The sequence below is a fragment of the Meriones unguiculatus genome, chromosome 8 (genome assembly GCF_030254825.1).
Source record: "Meriones unguiculatus strain TT.TT164.6M chromosome 8, Bangor_MerUng_6.1, whole genome shotgun sequence".
Taxonomy (NCBI): Eukaryota; Metazoa; Chordata; class Mammalia; order Rodentia; family Muridae; genus Meriones; species Meriones unguiculatus.
The window spans coordinates 40,966,781-40,983,171 of NC_083356.1; the positions used below are offsets into that span (position 1 = coordinate 40,966,781).

The following is a 16,391-nucleotide window of genomic DNA, read 5'->3' on the forward strand; positions in this document are numbered from 1 at the left end:
ACCCTAATTCAATCAAGTCAGGTTCCTTCCTTCTGTAACAAGGTCGATGTTTTCTAATCAGTTTCTCCTTGTTTTAAAATTTAAACTTACAGAAGTGGTAGAGATGCAAAGAAATGTCATCAGTCATCTTAGTATAATTAGGTGGGGCAGCAACCTACATGATCTATCGAGGTAAATAAAGGTAGGACAAATATTACTTTTTTTCTGGGGTATTCATAGCTTTTCTCAAATTCTCCATTTCACTAACCTTAAGCCTCAAAAACCAGAGAATTCTTTTTGTTGCTTTTGACATATTCTTGCTATACAGCCCAAGCTGGTCTTGAACTCTTGACGTGTCTGTCTCAGCTTCCAACATATTGGTAAGCCAAGAGGTGTGAATCATTCATATCTGTCAAAAGCCAGCCAATTCAACACAAACATCCATGTTTTGCTCCCCTCCCATTTTTCCCACCCAGACCACAACACCCACCAACCTCTTTCTGCAAATGAACCCTGCCCATTAAAGTATAGATGCTCACTGACACACACAAAAAAGCAGATTCCAGGCGAGCATAATAGTTCATGCCTTTAATCCCAGAGGCACAAGGATCTGAGTTCAAGGCCAGCCTGGTTTACACTGTGAACTCCATGGCAACCAGGACTGCACAGTGAGATCCTGTCAAGAGAAAAAACAAAAACAAACAAAAAAAAAAACCAAAAAAACCCACAGCAAACTCTCTCTGTGTGACCCTCCTGTCCTCTGACACACTAACGCCTGAAAGTCAAAGGCCATCTCATCACGGCCAGGAACAGTTACAGGAAGGCAAATTGCATGCAAAGGAAACTCACAATATTTCTTTACGAAACCAGATTTATTAAAAGTTCTCTACAAGTCAGCAACAGTGTACCACTATCACCTTTCCACACGCGCACAGGAGACCTAGTGTTGCCAGCCGTCTAGGCGAATGCCCGGGCCAGCTCCAGTCCTCAGCCAGGGAAATGTATCACAGATACAAGAGCCAGGCAACCCCAACAGAGGTCTGTCCCTGCTCCTCCCCAAGTCCCACCATGCTGCCAAGGTCGTATTGCCAACAGTCATTCACATTTCACGTGGCTCTGGACACACAGGTTCCTCAGACAGACACAGACGACAAGACAAGCCTCAGAGCCAAACGACAACAACTGGACATATGTATAAAAGGTAAAATGTATGTACAAATATAAAGCACACAGTACGTGAGGTATACGCTGCATTCCCACATCGTTAGTAGTCTGCCTAGGCATAGCCCTTGAAGATGCCTGCTCGCTTCTGTGCCGTTCCTCAAAACACAGTATTGTCATTACCCGTTTAACCACCTGGTTTCAGCCCTGTCCCAGACAGTGACTGCTAGTTCATCTGTTTTTGTTTGTTTGTTTTTTAATGCCACGTCTCTCTGAAACAGTTTCTCTGAAAAGCTTCATTTCTTATAGGGAGTAAGTTTCCGAATCCAGAAGCATTCAGGCAGAGGCTGGGGCCCTGCCTGCGGAAGCTGAAGCAGGGGAATTCTGGTAGGCAGCTAAAAGAGAGACTGTGCATGGGGTGAGCCTCACCGTCCTTTCCAGCTACATTTTCGAGGTTCTCTCTGTCACTCCAGAGCCAGCTTCGAAAAGGGATTCGTAAGCCATACAAGACAAGAACTCCAAAGAGCCTATCATGGGAAAGCGAAGACCCTGAATGCCAGAGACAGCATACCCATGGCAGGGCGGTGTCCAGTTTCATCCTGGGAATTAGTCTGAGAATCTTGCAAGACTGTCTCAGATTCACTTTCCTTGAAACACGAAGATGGTTCGCACATGCTCCTGAGGGAGCAAGTAAGTTGGAGAATCTCCTCACCCTTGTCCTCATACACAAAACATTCCACCTCAAGATGGTCGTGGGGGTGGCAGTGGGTGAAGGCTAAATGCTGCCGTATTCAAGGAGAGCCTTGAGAGCTAACAGACACCACATGATCAAATTAATTTTTTTAAAAGCATTGCTGTCTGACTGAGCTCAAGAGTTCTGAAACAGCCAAGAATTTGAATCTCCCAATAGTTTTCCACAACTGGCTGTTGAGTGCTTTCCTAGCCGCAGGGGACAGGTTCCAAGGTGGGGACGGGGAGACATGATTGCATAGGAGGTCTTGGCAAGCTCCAGGGAAAGAGTCTGGGTTCAGGCAGGCTCCGGAGCTTTTTAGTCAATCTGCTCCAACTCCGGAACACAGTCATGGGTTGTGTGTCCAGCAAGAGTGAGGGTTACAGGAAAGAAAAGAAACTCCCGGCCAGAGAAACTGCAGCAGCAAGTGGAGCCTTCAAAGACGAGTTCAAATGGCAGGTCTGTCGCCCCAGACCATTGCCACCTTGTTAAAAATGCCACCGTGCGTCGTGCTTCCTTTCCCACTCAAATGTTTAAGTTCACGACACCTGTGAGACGCCCATACCCTTCCATCAGCTTCAAAACATGGGCACCCTCCTATGCGACCCTGGGACAGTCCTGACGGCTCACCGAGAAGGGGACGCCTCCGCAGAGCAGCTAATCTGAGGGTGTGCCACTCAAATCAAGTCACTCAGCCCAGAGAGGTGTCACCACACTGAGACCCACAGGGGCAATTGTGCTCTGACCCCAAATTTGGCTGGCACCATGTAAGAAGGCCTGCCTATTGTTAGAAATGGAAATGCCATGTGTGAGAATTATGAGGTTTCTGAGGTTTTTGGGGGGTAGGATATGGGGGATTAGCAGAAGAAGGAACTAATGTCACTGTCCTCCTGGTACTCGGGAACGATCTGGTCTGAAGTTCCTATTTCTGAGTCAACATAGCCCGGTTCCAAGACATATTCGAACCAGGGATGGAGTAAGATCTCAGGAGCTGTGAGTCTCTCAGAAGGTTCTCGTCTCAGAAGGCTGCGGATGAGGCACCTGGCTTTGGGGGAAACGTGCTCAGGAATGCAGAACTGTCCACGGCGGATTTTGGAGAAAAGGGCACTCGGGTCTGAGTCATGAAAGGGGTATCGTCCAACCAAGAGAGTGTAGAGCATCACCCCAAGGCTCCAAACGTCTGCAGCCTTTCCGGAGTAGGTCCCAGTAGTGTTGAGGATCTCGGGGCTCACATAGGCTGGGCAGCCATGTTTGTCTGACAGCGCATCATCCTCTCCCTTGATTATGTGTGTATCTTCCAGGCTTTCCAGTCTCAGCTGGGTTCTGTGCGAAAGAGAAACGGAGCTATTATTTTCAGACCAACTGCTACAGAAAAACAAGGCCTTCCCAATAACAGTGCCCACAGGCACTACCAGCCAAGGCCATAGGAATGTCATTTACCCCTTCATCTAGTAAGCAATGCCCTGCAAGCGCCCAGGACTAGTGATTTCACAAACCAATACAAACTGCAATAAATGTTTGCAAAGTATCGAGAGCGCCCGGGGCGAAGGGTATGATGCAAAGTCTCAAACAATATTCATGATGCTAGAGCTTGTAAGAGATATCCTAATAGGGTTACACAACTGACAAAGTTCACATTGCAGAACCGGGAGCTGGTTTCAAGGGAAGACTGGTAATATTCTACAGCTGTTGTCAGGGAAGAGCTAGGGTATGTGTCTTCCCTTCTCAGGTGGGGCCTGTGTATCCTGCAAGCCACAAGTCTCTTACCATGGCACTGACAGCCCAGGCCTATCGACACTACTGCCTACACCAAGAGAATGTTGTCCACCTGCGCCCCAGCTGCAATCACCACAATGGGAACATTGCAAGAAATGTTTAATTACATCTATTGGACTGCTTCACTGCAAAGTACCCCTTAGGCCAGACAGAGGTGTTATGTGAAGAAAGGGAAGAGGCTGATGGACCTGAGGATGACAGGGTCCCCAAACACCTCTACGATTGCAGATCAACGTGCATTGAGTATTTATCCTACGTGAGAGTCTCTTTTGGAGATCATCACTGTTAAAGGAGTCATTGGAGAACGTGAACGGAAGTGCAGAAACCAAGAGTCAAATGGGAAGAAGCTTTAGTCTAGAAGACCTCTGAGCAAGGGAGCTCTTCTGAAGCTGCAGGTGGCTCCCTATGCAGAACCAGTCACCCACATCTCCTAGATTCCCCAGGGCCACGTAGGCCACCTCTGAGACCCGCTGTCCGCTTCACTGAAGCAGACCCATTTCTGTAAGTCGCTCGTTGTGAAGTCACACACAAGCATTTGGTCAATTCCTTTTCCTCTCAAAGGCCTGGTGGTTTGTTCTCTCCTCTCTCCTCCAGCCTTCCTGTTCCCCGGAGTGCAGTATACATGTGCTAACTTCGGGATGTCCTCAGCATGACCTCCCTGTTATGTAAAATACCCATTGGTTCTGTAAACGGAAAATATGACTCAACCCACGGTGTCTGCCCCTGATTGGCTCCGGTAGTACTAAAACCCTGCACCTGTGCTGGTTACATGAATAGCGTCAGCCTGTCATTGCTTAACCCTCGGGTTACCAAACCCAATGCCCATGACACTGGCCTGTGCAATGCAGATTTCAAAAGCCAGTGAGGAGGTGTGTAGCACATGTTTCAAAAAAAGGCATCACGATTATCAAAGAAGCATGCACATTCCAGGAACTGGACACTTCTTCACTGCAAACAGTTTGCTTCTCTTTGCTAATCGGCATGTTTCAATAGTTAGCGCAAGCTCAGATACAGACACGTACGTTGAGGACTCCTGTACTTTTTTTTAGGGGGCCCTGGAGTTAAAGGTAAAAGTGCTCAGGTAGCGTAAGTCCTGTGTAAGCGTATTCAAGAAAGTTTAACTCATGCCCACAGCGCTACAGAGATCAGCCTGCATCTTCCCATCACCATGGTCAGTCTGTCTACAGAATGAAGTGTGGTGTATCTCATGCAGCTTCCTGAAGCGCTCGGTGAAACCTCCACTCTGAATCTTAATGTCTCCTTATTCCCTTATCAAGCACATCTTGTCCTTTATGAGGTAAGCCAAGAACTATATTTAGCACTGCATGCTAGCCAACTTCCATTTATTATTCAGTGTGGTTATTTTCTGAAGATGGAGCCGAAGAGATGTCTTAAAAACTCAACAGAGAATGAGAACAAACTATTGCAGCCCGGAGGAGAGTGCCCAGAGAGGAATGCAGTGTGAGAGGGACGGCTGAAATTCTGCAAATACGACAGCCTAGCTAGCTGTCACGCCTTCTAGGTACAGCAAAGTCACTTGATGGAAGCAAGGATCTGACCACCTCTTGGAGGTAGCGCTGTCAAGGGCAGGTGAACACATCTTTTCTCCAAAAGACTGACCTTTCTGACAAGATGACAAGAGTACAATAAGCCTGAGCCTGAGACAGAAGCAGGAAGGGCATCTGATCAACAGGTAGCAGCCACAAAAGCACCAAGGTACCGCTAGCCTTCCCTACTCTCCATCCAATAGAGCAGGAAATGAACCGAGCTTGGCCATGACTCTTCAGACACAGGGTAATTAATACTAAGCCAGGGAAGACCCAAGCCCTTGAGTTTTTCTTACACCTAACTGCATGACCTGTACTTTCAGGGTTTTTTGGGGTTTTTTTTGGTTCCCAAAGGCCACAGGAGGTGCTGTGGCAGCTGCTCACCTCTCCTCCGTGGAGAAGACGAACTTCCTAAGCTTCAGGTCCCCCAGCACGATGGCCGACTGGTGGCAGTGGGCCACAGCCGAGACAATCTGCTTGAAGAGCCTAGCGGCCTCCTCCTCCCGCAGCCTTTTCCGGCTTCGCACATAGGAGTGCATGTCCCCAAAGTCCTTCTCAAAGAAGACGTAGGCCTTGCTCTCCCCGAGGATCACTTCCACGACGCCAGTGATGTTTCTGTGTGATGGCAACTGGATGTAAGGCCTGATTTTGTCCTGGTAGTGTTTAATGGGAAACACCTGCGGAGAGAAAGTGACCTGTTTAGGGGGGCTGTCTCCCAGGTCCCATGCGAAGCTGGATTGCCCTTTCAAATGGCAACATTCCATTCATAGATTATTCCATTCGCGTAGCATCCCATTCATATACTCCATCCTCTCTACCACTTATGCAGCTCCAGATGCTATGATACCCCCTAAATAAAGCCAGCCACACCTTGGGACCTGAGCTAGCAAACTCCCAAAGCCTACCCCCTACCAAAGGATGATTGGGAAAACCACGCTGTACATGCATCTGCTTTTGTCTTTTAGGGGGCCATCAGCTCCCTGATGTGGCTCTTCCTAACAGATAGGTAGTAGCTATAGCGGGATGCTTCTCACCTAAGCATCCCTAAGGGTGGAAAGCAACAGCTAAACATGCATGTGTCTCCTTACAAACCCAGAAGGCTCAGCACAGTCAAGGAATGTGGTGACTTTGCAGCCTCCCCGGGGAAGCAGAGGCAGCAAACATGCAGAGCTGTCATTAGTCAGAAGGAACGGATGACTTGGAAGGAGAGACTGAGAAGGCAGCCTTAAGCAGCCTGCCTATGGCTGTGACTAACGTGGAAGCAGCCTGGAGTCACCTCCTTACCGGAGGGAATGGGCAGCTCTAAACTTTTTTTTTCATGTTTGTTTACACCTTCCCACCCTGGTTTGTCCCACCCCCAGAATGGGCTCTAAGAAGCTGGCTGATCTCTTTAAGGGCCTTTTGTTCAGTCCGGTTACTCATATCCTAGACGCAACTGGAAATGGTGACACACGGGCTGTCACCATCTGGATTCAGCTATTATCTGCTCGGAGGAACTGGAAGGGGTTGCACAATGACCCAGACCCACCCCACCTCTGAGGTGGCTGCTCTGGTACCAACTGAAACACAAAAAGAAAAGAAAAGAAATCCCTCCGCTGGACTCTCCGCCCGCCCCAGCTACCCCACCGCACGCGTTTCTCTCCCAAAACTGTTCTCATCCACCAAGAAGAAAAGAGTTTTTCTCTGGGCTTGACCGCGCAGCTGAGATTTCACGCGGGTGGACAGTAGGTGGCAGCAGCAAGCGGGGAGGTTGGGGGCGGGGGGTGTTCAGGTGAGTTGTTGAAAACCCAGGAACCACTTTAACTCCGGGAGAATGAAAGGAGTCGGTGGGGCTCTCGGTAGCTGGGGAGATGTGGGTGTCCGACTCACGAAGCGCAGACTGCGCAGCCGTCCTCAGCCACGCGCTAGCCGGGAGAGCCGGGCCATCCCGTATCTTGTTGTACTCCTAACGTTGCCCAGAAAATTGCCAGGCGCAAACTAAAGCGAGTGGAGGCGAGCCCCTGAACGCTTTCCAACACCCCTAGGCTGGCCTGAAGCCCTTCCCAGGATTAAGACCCTCCCCGCCCCCCATCCCTGAGGTGCGCGGTATTCTGGCCCCAGTTCAAGCCAGAATCCCCTAGGTAGAAGCCCGACTCCGTCTACGCAGAGCCCGTGCCGCGAATCAAAGAGCTTGCCAGTTGCTCCAAGCCCACTGCAGGGTGACCTTCCAGGACAGCGGGAGGGGAGGGATGTGAGCAGGGCAACGGCTTGGCCCTGGGATCCATTGTAATTCCAAACTTAAATGGAACGCCACGCGCTAGCTACACTGGGCGCCAAAGAAAAGAACAGAGATAAAAGAACTGAACCCTGCACTTCCTCTAGACCGCCGAACCCTCACCGTAACACTCCACAGGAAACCCCTCAACCTCCAAAAAGGCAAAGCTGACCAAAATATCTCCTTATCCAACTCAACGCCCTTAGCTGCTCTACCAAACTCAAGGGCTGGCGGGAGCGTGATCCGGGTGGGCTGAAACCTGGGCACTTTTGTGGACCACCCAGGCCCGCAACCCCGACCCCAGGATGCTTACCTTGCAGCGCAGCTCGCGGCCAGTGTGGATGCACAGCGCCCGGGACACATGCTCGCGCTCAGCTAGGGGCAGCAGCAGGTAGTCGGCGATGCGGCTGGGCCCGGGTGCGCTCGCGCAGCTGCCGCCGGTGCCTTGCCCGGAGGGCGGAGGCTGAGGGCTGCAGGGCGAGCCGGGGGGACTGAGGTAGTCTGGGGGGTTCGAGCACTCAGAGAGGCGCGGACACTTGGCCGCCACGGCCGCCGCGTCGTCCGCGTCCAGCAGGCGTTTGGCCGGGGTGCCCCGGGCAGCCGGGAACAGTCCAACCGGACCCCGGGGCTGCGAGGCGCCGCTCAGTGCAAAACGCACGGGACCGACCCGCATCGCGGCCCTGGCCGGAGCGGCCCCGGCTTTGTAAATCCCTGGATCGGCGCCGCGACTTCTTCCAGACGGCGGGATGGAGTTTGCAGATCGCGCTCGGCTCGGCCCCCAAGCGGAGCACAACGGGAGCCGTTCCTGGACTCCGGCGATGTACACGAAGACCGCGCTAGCCACGCGTCCGGGAATGGGAAGCCGGCTGAGGTCCCCAGACCCCCGCGGGCACCGGGTCTGGGCGCCTTGCTGGCGGCGGCCACCGCTATTGTTACCGAGGCTGTGGAGAGTCCGGGACGTGGAGGCCCGAGTTCCCGGGTGCTGAGCCCACAGGACAGAATTCCGCAGGCTCGGAATTGCTCCGCAGAGCAAACGCACTTCCCAAACCAATTAGTCTTGAGTAAAAGCCGGCGCAACTTTTCCGCGCCGATCGGGATCCTGCGCGCTCCAGGGCTCCGGGCGTGTGAGCGAGCGAGACGCGCTCAGAGAGAGTGACTGAATAAGAGTGTGTGCGCCGCACTGATCCCGGCCAGTGCACTCCTTCTCCTTTTCCTCCACCTCCTCCGCCTCCCGGTGACTCACGCTGTATACACACACACACTCACAGGCCGGGCTGTGTAAACAGTTGGGAAGCCGGGTTGTGCAATGAGGTGGCTGCGACGACTCCGGCCCCGTCGCCCGGCTTGCAGTCACCGGAGCGGAGGGAGGAGGCTGCGGGGAGGGGGGGAGGGGAGTTGAAGTTGGAGGATGGGACAGTGGGGGTGGCCGGAGGCCCGGGGATGCACCCTAGAGCGCGCGCCGGGGCGCAGGTGGGAACATCCTGGGCCGGCTTGGGCGCGCGCACACACGCCCCCCGGGCTGGGTTGGGCAGCAGGCTGCGCGCGCCCTACCGCAGGCCCGCCGGCTCCGCGCTGGTAGCCCGGGGAGGGGGCGGAGGAAAAGCTCCCGTGACGTCAGGATCCCGGGGAAGTGGGCGGGAGGGGCGGGGCGGCGGGGGCGAAACGGCTGCTGATTGGTGCACGCGCATCATTCACACAACACAATGGACCGCGAGTTCCCTGCCGGCGCGCTCACCTCCGGGCTCTGCACCGGCTTGCTGGCCGCGACCCAGCGGCCTTTCCCCCGGTGGGATCTCCCCGCCGCTCTGCGCTTGGGGAGCTCCCGGTGGAGGTGTGGGCGCCGCCGTGTCCCGGCGAGGGAAGGGGCGAGAGGAAAGGTGATGAATTCCTTTATCAGTCATTCACCCCCCACGCGGTAGTTCCGGGGAAGACCTGTGCGTGGTAGTGAATGTGGCTTTTTTTTTCCTTTTCCTGCCCCCCTCCCTGCTCTAATCCCCAGCGTCTGTTCGCTTCCACAAATAGAACCTTCTGTTGGATGAAATAAAAGCAAACACTGGGCCTTCTGCTCTGCCTCCACCTCCACGCCCCTCCCGCGCCTGCCGCCCGCCCGGATTGCACGGAAATAGCTTCTCCAAGCTCCTGGGCCGCCCCTTCGCGGTGACTCGCAGAAAGAGCTTCCTGAGCTCCGGCCGGTGGGAAACAAAGGATGTGGGGAACTGGCGGAAGGGGCCCACGTGGCTGCCGCCAGATTCCTGTCCCCTCCCTCATCCGTATGCGCCGGAGGGTGTAGGGCGGCGGTGCAGTCCGGGGTATTGGGGTACAGGTCATTCTGTCCTCTGCCAGGAATACTGCCTGCATGCAGACGTGTGTGTGCGTTCATGCAGCATGAGTTGGGTGCTCTTGAAACTGGCTGACCATGCTACCTAGAAACAGCTTGTAATCACATTTTGTGTTGTTGAGTTTGTGGTTTGTTTTTTTTCTTTTTCTCAAACCAGGTCAGTTTGGAGTCCCTAGATTCTCACTCAGCGTAGATACCTATTATCAAAGTCCTTTCTTGCATTTATGCTGAATAATTAATTTTCTAAAACCAGGTCAAGCCCCAAAATAAATCCTTTTCATTATTATTTCTCCAGCCATTCAACAAACGCTAATTAAGCATCTCCAAGGGCTAGGCGCTGGGGATTAGAAGATTTAAATTGAAACAGTAATGATAGTTGGCATCAGCCTAGGGGTTGCAGGCTTGTTCTCAGCACTTTGCACGTGTTACTGCACTTCAGTTTTACACACTTTAGTTACTTCTTGCTCCATTTTATGAAAAACGGAAAGCCTAGAAGCTTGACCTTGCTGTGATTGAAAGGCTACATGAAGCGCTCGCACTTCTTGTAGACTCAGAGGAAACTACAATTTGCCTAGAACCCTTAACCTCCTTGCTGTGAATCAGAGGCTACAGGAAGTGTTCCGGCTTCTTGTAGACTCAGAGGAAACTGCAATTTGCCAAGAAAGGAAGCATTAGGGAGGCCTCCATTTAAAAACTCACTGGACCTGGGATTATGAGAACCGCTCAGAGGAGAGCTACGAACAGTGTCTTGGCCACGAGGGACAGGGGTGCCCTTAAGGGAAGGGCAGCTCCCAGAAAGGGAAGCTGAATCTTCACAGAGGGCTGGGACAGGTATGTCTAAGGAGTTGTACTAGATGCTGAGATTTTTCTACCTGGCAAGATTCTCTCTTGAAGGAATCTGAAGATCTGCTGAGCTGCCAGCTGGGCCTCTGTTACTGTATGATGGGCATCTTGACCTGAATACTGTACCTCCCCCTTAGCGTCTTTCGGAGAGATGCGCCCACAGACCTGTCGATGCCATGACACCTCAGCTAAACATGTGCCCTCTCCCACCCTGCTCAGCTCCCTGGGCTGGCCTTCACACACACTTTCTTGCCCAGTCTGACCAGCGGGAGGCTCTGGAAGACCATGAGCAGGTGCCATGAGCAGGTGGGAAGCAGAGGTGAGTTACCCAAAGACATCCTCCCTGTTGGGAATCCAGTGGTAGCATCCTGTCTGTGTGATCATTCCCGCACAGACACCCTTCTCTTTGAGGCTGGATTCTCCTCCCTGGTTGCTGCAAGGGCCTATCAGAAGCCCTTCTAGAAACTGCCTTGACTAAAAAGTGGGAGCTGCCCTTCCCAGGAGATCCCCATCCAATCACTCTAGAGTGGAAGAATAAAGCCCGTTCGAATTGCCAGAACCTGAACCACCTCTCCATTCCCAGTTTCCATATTCCCCGCTGGAGGCAACTGAAGCCTTCTTAGATTGCAGTGAGCCTAGCCAGTCCTCCTGCCCTATCCGGCTCTCTCCCTGACAACCCTTGCCCAGCACCACTTCCTCTTTCTCATTTACAAATGAGTGAACCTGCTGGGGAGTGCAGCCCATGGCACCCTCCCTCCATGGGCCCAGCTCACCCCAAGGAGTCTGTCTCCTGGGAACAGGTGACACCACCTTGTCCTCATAGGGTGACAGCAACTTCCTGATGTTAAATTCTGAGTCACCCTCAACACTATTTGTTCTGTTTTATTTCTGCTCTTCCAATACCTTTGGAACCAGTTCCCCACGTTAAATTCATTCTGCTGAACTTGTTGACCTGAATTCTGTTTCCTTGTCTAGCCCTTCTCTGCCAACCCCTGACTTAGTGCAAGACTATCTACTGGATTCGTACAGTGAGCTTCTGAGCCATGAAACCATCCTTTCAGCCAACAGCAAGGACCTACTGTGTGTTCGTGCCTACTAAATGCTGGGGTTACAGGTGTGCACAAAGTAAGGGTGCCCTCTGTTCCCTCTATTCTTTTTTTTTTTTTCTTCCCCACAACTATAGAGGAACTCTTGAAGCCTGAACCTGATCGAATCAGGCCCTGGCCTATCGCTGAAGGACTCACAGAGAAAAATCTACATCCCATACTAGAAAAGTAGGCCTTCATTCAGGTCCCAATTCCCTTTCAAGACTGCTCTTTCTCATCGTCTGGTCTCTGTCCTGGCAGGGCCCCAAACATACCTGCCAATTCACACCTCTGCAGTTGTCCATAATGTTCCCTCCCACTAGGATCCTTCTTCCCCCTCTGCCAAGCTAATGAGCTCTTACTCATCCTGCAAAACACCTTCTATATTCTCCCAGCACCTGCAGTCAGATAGAAATGGCATCCTACTGCAATGAAGTCCCATTTCCTGTGACCCTTTCCGCTGAACTGCATTCCCAAGAGAGAAGGGTCGAACCTCATTCACTCTAGTCCCATGCTCGAGGTCTGTCACAAAAGGGGGGTTCAGCAAGTGCCCGTGGGATAAGAGACACCCACGGGGTCTGCTGGTGATGAGAAACTGATGGGAAGAAACAACATCTGGACAGAGACAGGACTGGACACAGTTCAGAGTTAAACACCGAGTCCTGGAAGACGATAGGCTGGAGACAGCCCGAGAAAGCAGGAACTTTTTGAAACTGTGCAGAAATGGGCTCACAGACCACTGGCAGAGCCTGTCATCCACTAGGACAAGGGAGTGAAGTCTTGATTTTGGTCCTGGGACTTTCCCTGCTGCCAAGTCTAGACTGAATTTCTCTCCGGCTTCTCAGGCACTGACCTGACAAGCCAACTGTTCTTTATGGCCCTTGATTGCCTCACCTGTGAAAAGGGTATAAAAAAGACCTGCTTTTCTTTCCCTGCAAGGAAAACAAGTAGATATGAGCATGGAAAGTGCTTTGGGGTAATTGGCTTGTGCATGAATGTGACCAGGATTATGAGGGCTTGCCATAGCCCAGAATTCAAAAGAGCCTTTACATGAAAACCCAAGACAATGAATAAAAACTATTAGTCAATAGGATGCAAGCAGGAAGTTATTCTTCCTGGTTAAATGGTGATGTTGGCTCTATAACAATGTCTACCACATGGTGCGACTTGCCAGCTCGTCTGGTACATTGGCAGTGTGATTTAGAAACCAGAATCATTGTTGTATCCGTGTGTGTGTGTGTGTGTGTGTGTCGTCTGCATGTATCTCTGTGTGTTTATGTGTGTCTCTCTCTTTGGGTAGGTGTGTAGTGTATAGGTGTGAGCATGTGTCCTGAAAGCCTCAGCACCATGCTGAGTTGACACCTGATGCTCAGTACTGGTTGAGTTGGAGGGGAGGTTGACTTACCTCTGACTTTTCAGGAACTCATACATTGCACAACACGGGGAAACCTCTATTGATTTTTCTGGATGGGGCTGAGCTAATGAAGAGCTCAGGCTTAATTCATTCTGGTGAGTGCCAAGGTAGGTACATGGCAGCAGTGCCGGAGAGCTCTGTGTGCCCCCTCCCTGCATTAAGTAGGAACCTGGTGCCACCTGAAGTTCCATTTTCACCTTCCTGCTTCTCTGCACACAGGGCTTCCCAGCCACACAGCAGATCTGGGTTGACACGTTACATCATCTAAACCCAAGTTCCAAAGAATGAATACGAAACTTTGGGACCTGTTTGAGGAAGACAATATTTCTGCTGGGACAGAAATAGACATGCATTGTATTGCTACCATGTATCAGACCCTTTCCAATTGTTTGAAGTACAAAGCAATCTTAGAAAATATGACCGTCCTCAGGAACAGGCTAAGAGAAGCTCATGGATCTGGACTGTGGCCGTGCTAGATGGAGACCCTGGGTGGCAGGCATGCTTTATTGTTTTGGTTTTTTTTTTCCCTCCTTTATATACCATTCCTCTCTCCAAATGAAGAAAAACTTAATTGTTTATTTTGAGACCTTGTCTTGCTATATTGTTTGGATTGGCCTTGAACTTCTGGGCTCACATGATTGTCCAGCCTCAGGCTCCTGAGACTATGAGTGTGGGACTATGAGAATTCTGCCCAAACACTTCTTTTATGATAAGAGCAGAGATCTTCACAGCCCTTCCCTGGCTGTTGTGGGGAGTGGATGGTGGACAAGAGGACAATTGGGACTTCTGATCTGTGACTAACTTTCTTACTGCCTGTGCTCCAGCCTTCAGCAAACAAGGGCCTCTGAGGCAGGCCCTGGATACTGAAGCTGGCATGTGCAAACTCCATTTGCATATACCCCATTGCCTATTGGCTCTTCCTCATCTTCCCACTGGCCCAGAGGGACACAGTGGTAGTGACAGCAGGTCACCTAAGGCCAGAGAAAGAGTCCCGTGGCTGAGTGCGGTGGTTCATCTTATAATGACGACACTCTGGAGGCCAAGGCAAAAGCACAAATCCAGCCTGGTCTGTGACGGCCAGACATTTTCTCAAAAAGAAAATACAAAGCTGGGCGTGATGGGCTACACCTGTAATCCCAGCACTGGGAAGGCAGAGGCAGGCAGATCTCTGTGAGTTCAAGGCTAGTCTGGTCTAAAACACAAGTCCAGGACAACCAAGGCTACACAGAAAAACCCTGTCTCAAAAAAACAAAACAAACAAACAAACAAACAAAATACCCAAACCAAAACCTCCTGGTTGAGGTTGTATAGCTTAGTGGTAGTGTCTGCCTACCATGCATAAGGCTCTGGGTTCAATTCCCAGCACACACACAAATCTAGTCACGAGTCAGGCAAGGTAACACACACCTGCACACCCACAATTCCACTATGTGGGAGATAGAAGCAGAAGGATCCAGAGTTCAAGGTTATCCTCCGCTACATAGCAGGCTCTGGGCCAATCTGAGCTACCGCTTCCCTCAAATACATACAGTCAAAACCAGACTCCTACTTTGTGGGAACAGGTTCTAGGCATTCTTTGAGACACAGAATTCTAGGGTCCTGGATACCTGAAATCTAGCGTAGCAAGGCTAGTGAAGGTTTTGCATGGGTATTCCCTGCATTGTTCCATGAGGAAGGATGTGCGGATTACCGGGCCTAGGGGCCTCCTTAGAAGGATCCCAGGACTTTACCAAGACCCTCCTTCCCATGGGGCTTGATGCTTGTAGCTGCCTGTTACTTTGGGTATTTTTTTTTTCCTTTTGATTTGTCTACAGTTAATACAGTCTCTGTACCACAGGAATGAGGAGGGGAGGGCAGCATTCACAGAAATACAAACAGTAGAACTTAGGGCACAGAGAGGAGAGGATGATGTAACCAGGAAAGGAGGGGGAACCTGCCAAAGAGGCGACTTTGGAGGGCTGCAGGGAGCCTATCAGTTTCTCCCTGCAGCTGGTGCAGTCTTTGGATGCACTGTTAGGGTGGCTGGGCTGGGAATCCCCCAGGCAGAGGCGGAGACTCCTGGAACTGGGGAGGGACACTGCTGTACACCTGCCTTGCTTTGGTTTTGGGGGACCCACTGCTGTAGGTCTCTTTTGGGAAGTCTTTCTGACACCTGGCTCTCAGTTCCATTTCAGCATTATTCCTCGTTTAGCACCTGGACAAGGACCAGCCTCCCCACCCCTGAGGTGGCAAATTTCTCTTGATCCTAGCATAGGCTCGGCAAGCTGTCACCCCAGGGTCCCCTGCAAGCTGTAAAGTGGCTGGGATAGAACGCAGCATAAAGTGGCCAGTGCTGATGGAAACCACTGTCACCCAGACCGGACTGTTGCCTTTGTATGGGAGGTATTCTCTCTATTACCAGTGGAAAGGACATAGGTTGATGTCAGAACAGACCTGGGTTCAACACCTGGCTCTGCCACTGACTCTTGGGATAAATTTAGATTAGTCCTTTCTTCATTTCTGGATGAAGATATCAAGCTGATGGTTTTCAAACTGCGTTTCCTGGTCCTTTTGGTTTTATGGTGGTGCCTCAAGAAAGAAGCAGGCAGCTGCTGTGAAAACCTAGGTCTCCCCCATTCTACCTTCCATTCAATATGCTAGACCATGATGCTTCTGTAAAGACACTGTAGATTCTGAGAGAAAAGTATGAAAGTCACTGGCTTTGGTGACCTTTGAAGGCAATTAGAACACTGACTTCCTTGTTTTAATATTATTATTATTATTATTATTATTTTACTTGACAGTGTCTCACTCTGTCACCTAGCCTTTAATTCCAGGGCTCAAGCAACCCCCTGCCTCTGTTTCCCCTTGCCTTGCTGTATTAATTACTTTCATTTCTATAACAAAATACTTGGCAGAAGCAACATTAGGAGGAAAGGGCTTATTTTCCTCATACTCTGAGTATACAGTCCGGCCCAGCAGGGAAAGCGTGAGGGCAAGTGCCTGAGGCAACTGGACGCTTTGCATCTGTAGTCAGGCAGCACAGGAGAGATGAATGCTCGGGTCGACTTAATTTCTCTGTTCCGCTCAGCTTAGAAACACAGCCATGGGATGGTGCCACTCGCATTCAGAATGGGACTACTGACCTCCTGTAGCTCAGTCTGGTAATTCTCTCCCAAGCCGGGCATGGTGGCACATGCCTTTAACCCCAGCACTTGGGAAGCAGAGGCAGGCAGATCTCTGTGAGTTCAAGGCCAGCTTGGTCTACAACATGAGTCCAGGACA

The 16,391-nt window shown here is 51.2% G+C and overlaps 1 protein-coding gene across 2 annotated transcripts; it reads right to left on the reverse strand.

Annotated features, from left to right (window-relative positions):
* Window positions 1–832: 832 nt before the first annotated feature.
* Trib1 (tribbles pseudokinase 1) lies at window positions 833–8,843 on the reverse strand. 2 transcript variants are annotated; one of them, XM_021653548.2, is made up of 3 exons: window positions 7,761–8,843; window positions 5,578–5,870; window positions 833–3,193 (listed from the first exon to the last, which is right to left on the reverse strand). In XM_021653548.2, exons 1-3 carry the CDS (start codon window positions 8,118–8,120, stop codon window positions 2,728–2,730), a joined length of 1,119 nt encoding a protein of 372 aa, XP_021509223.1. In that variant the 5' UTR covers window positions 8,121–8,843; the 3' UTR covers window positions 833–2,727. The 2 variants fall into 2 exon arrangements, with proteins under 2 accessions (XP_021509223.1, XP_060245349.1); XM_060389366.1 differs by lacking the exon at window positions 7,761–8,843 and adding an exon at window positions 6,228–7,286.
* Between the last annotated feature and the right edge of the window lie 7,548 nt (window positions 8,844–16,391).

Bases quoted from the DNA above. Each gene is read 5' to 3' on its own strand.
- Trib1 (XM_021653548.2), bottom strand. From the start codon at position 8,120: ATGCGGGTCGGTCCCGTGCGTTTTGCACTGAGCGGCGCCTCGCAGCCC. The intron at 5,871-7,760 runs GTAAGCATCCTG...TTCTCTCCGCAG, and splicing joins GCCGCGAGCTGCGCTGCAAG to GTGTTTCCCATTAAACACTA. The intron at 3,194-5,577 runs GTGAGCAGCTGC...TCTTTCGCACAG, and splicing joins GTCTTCTCCACGGAGGAGAG to AACCCAGCTGAGACTGGAAA.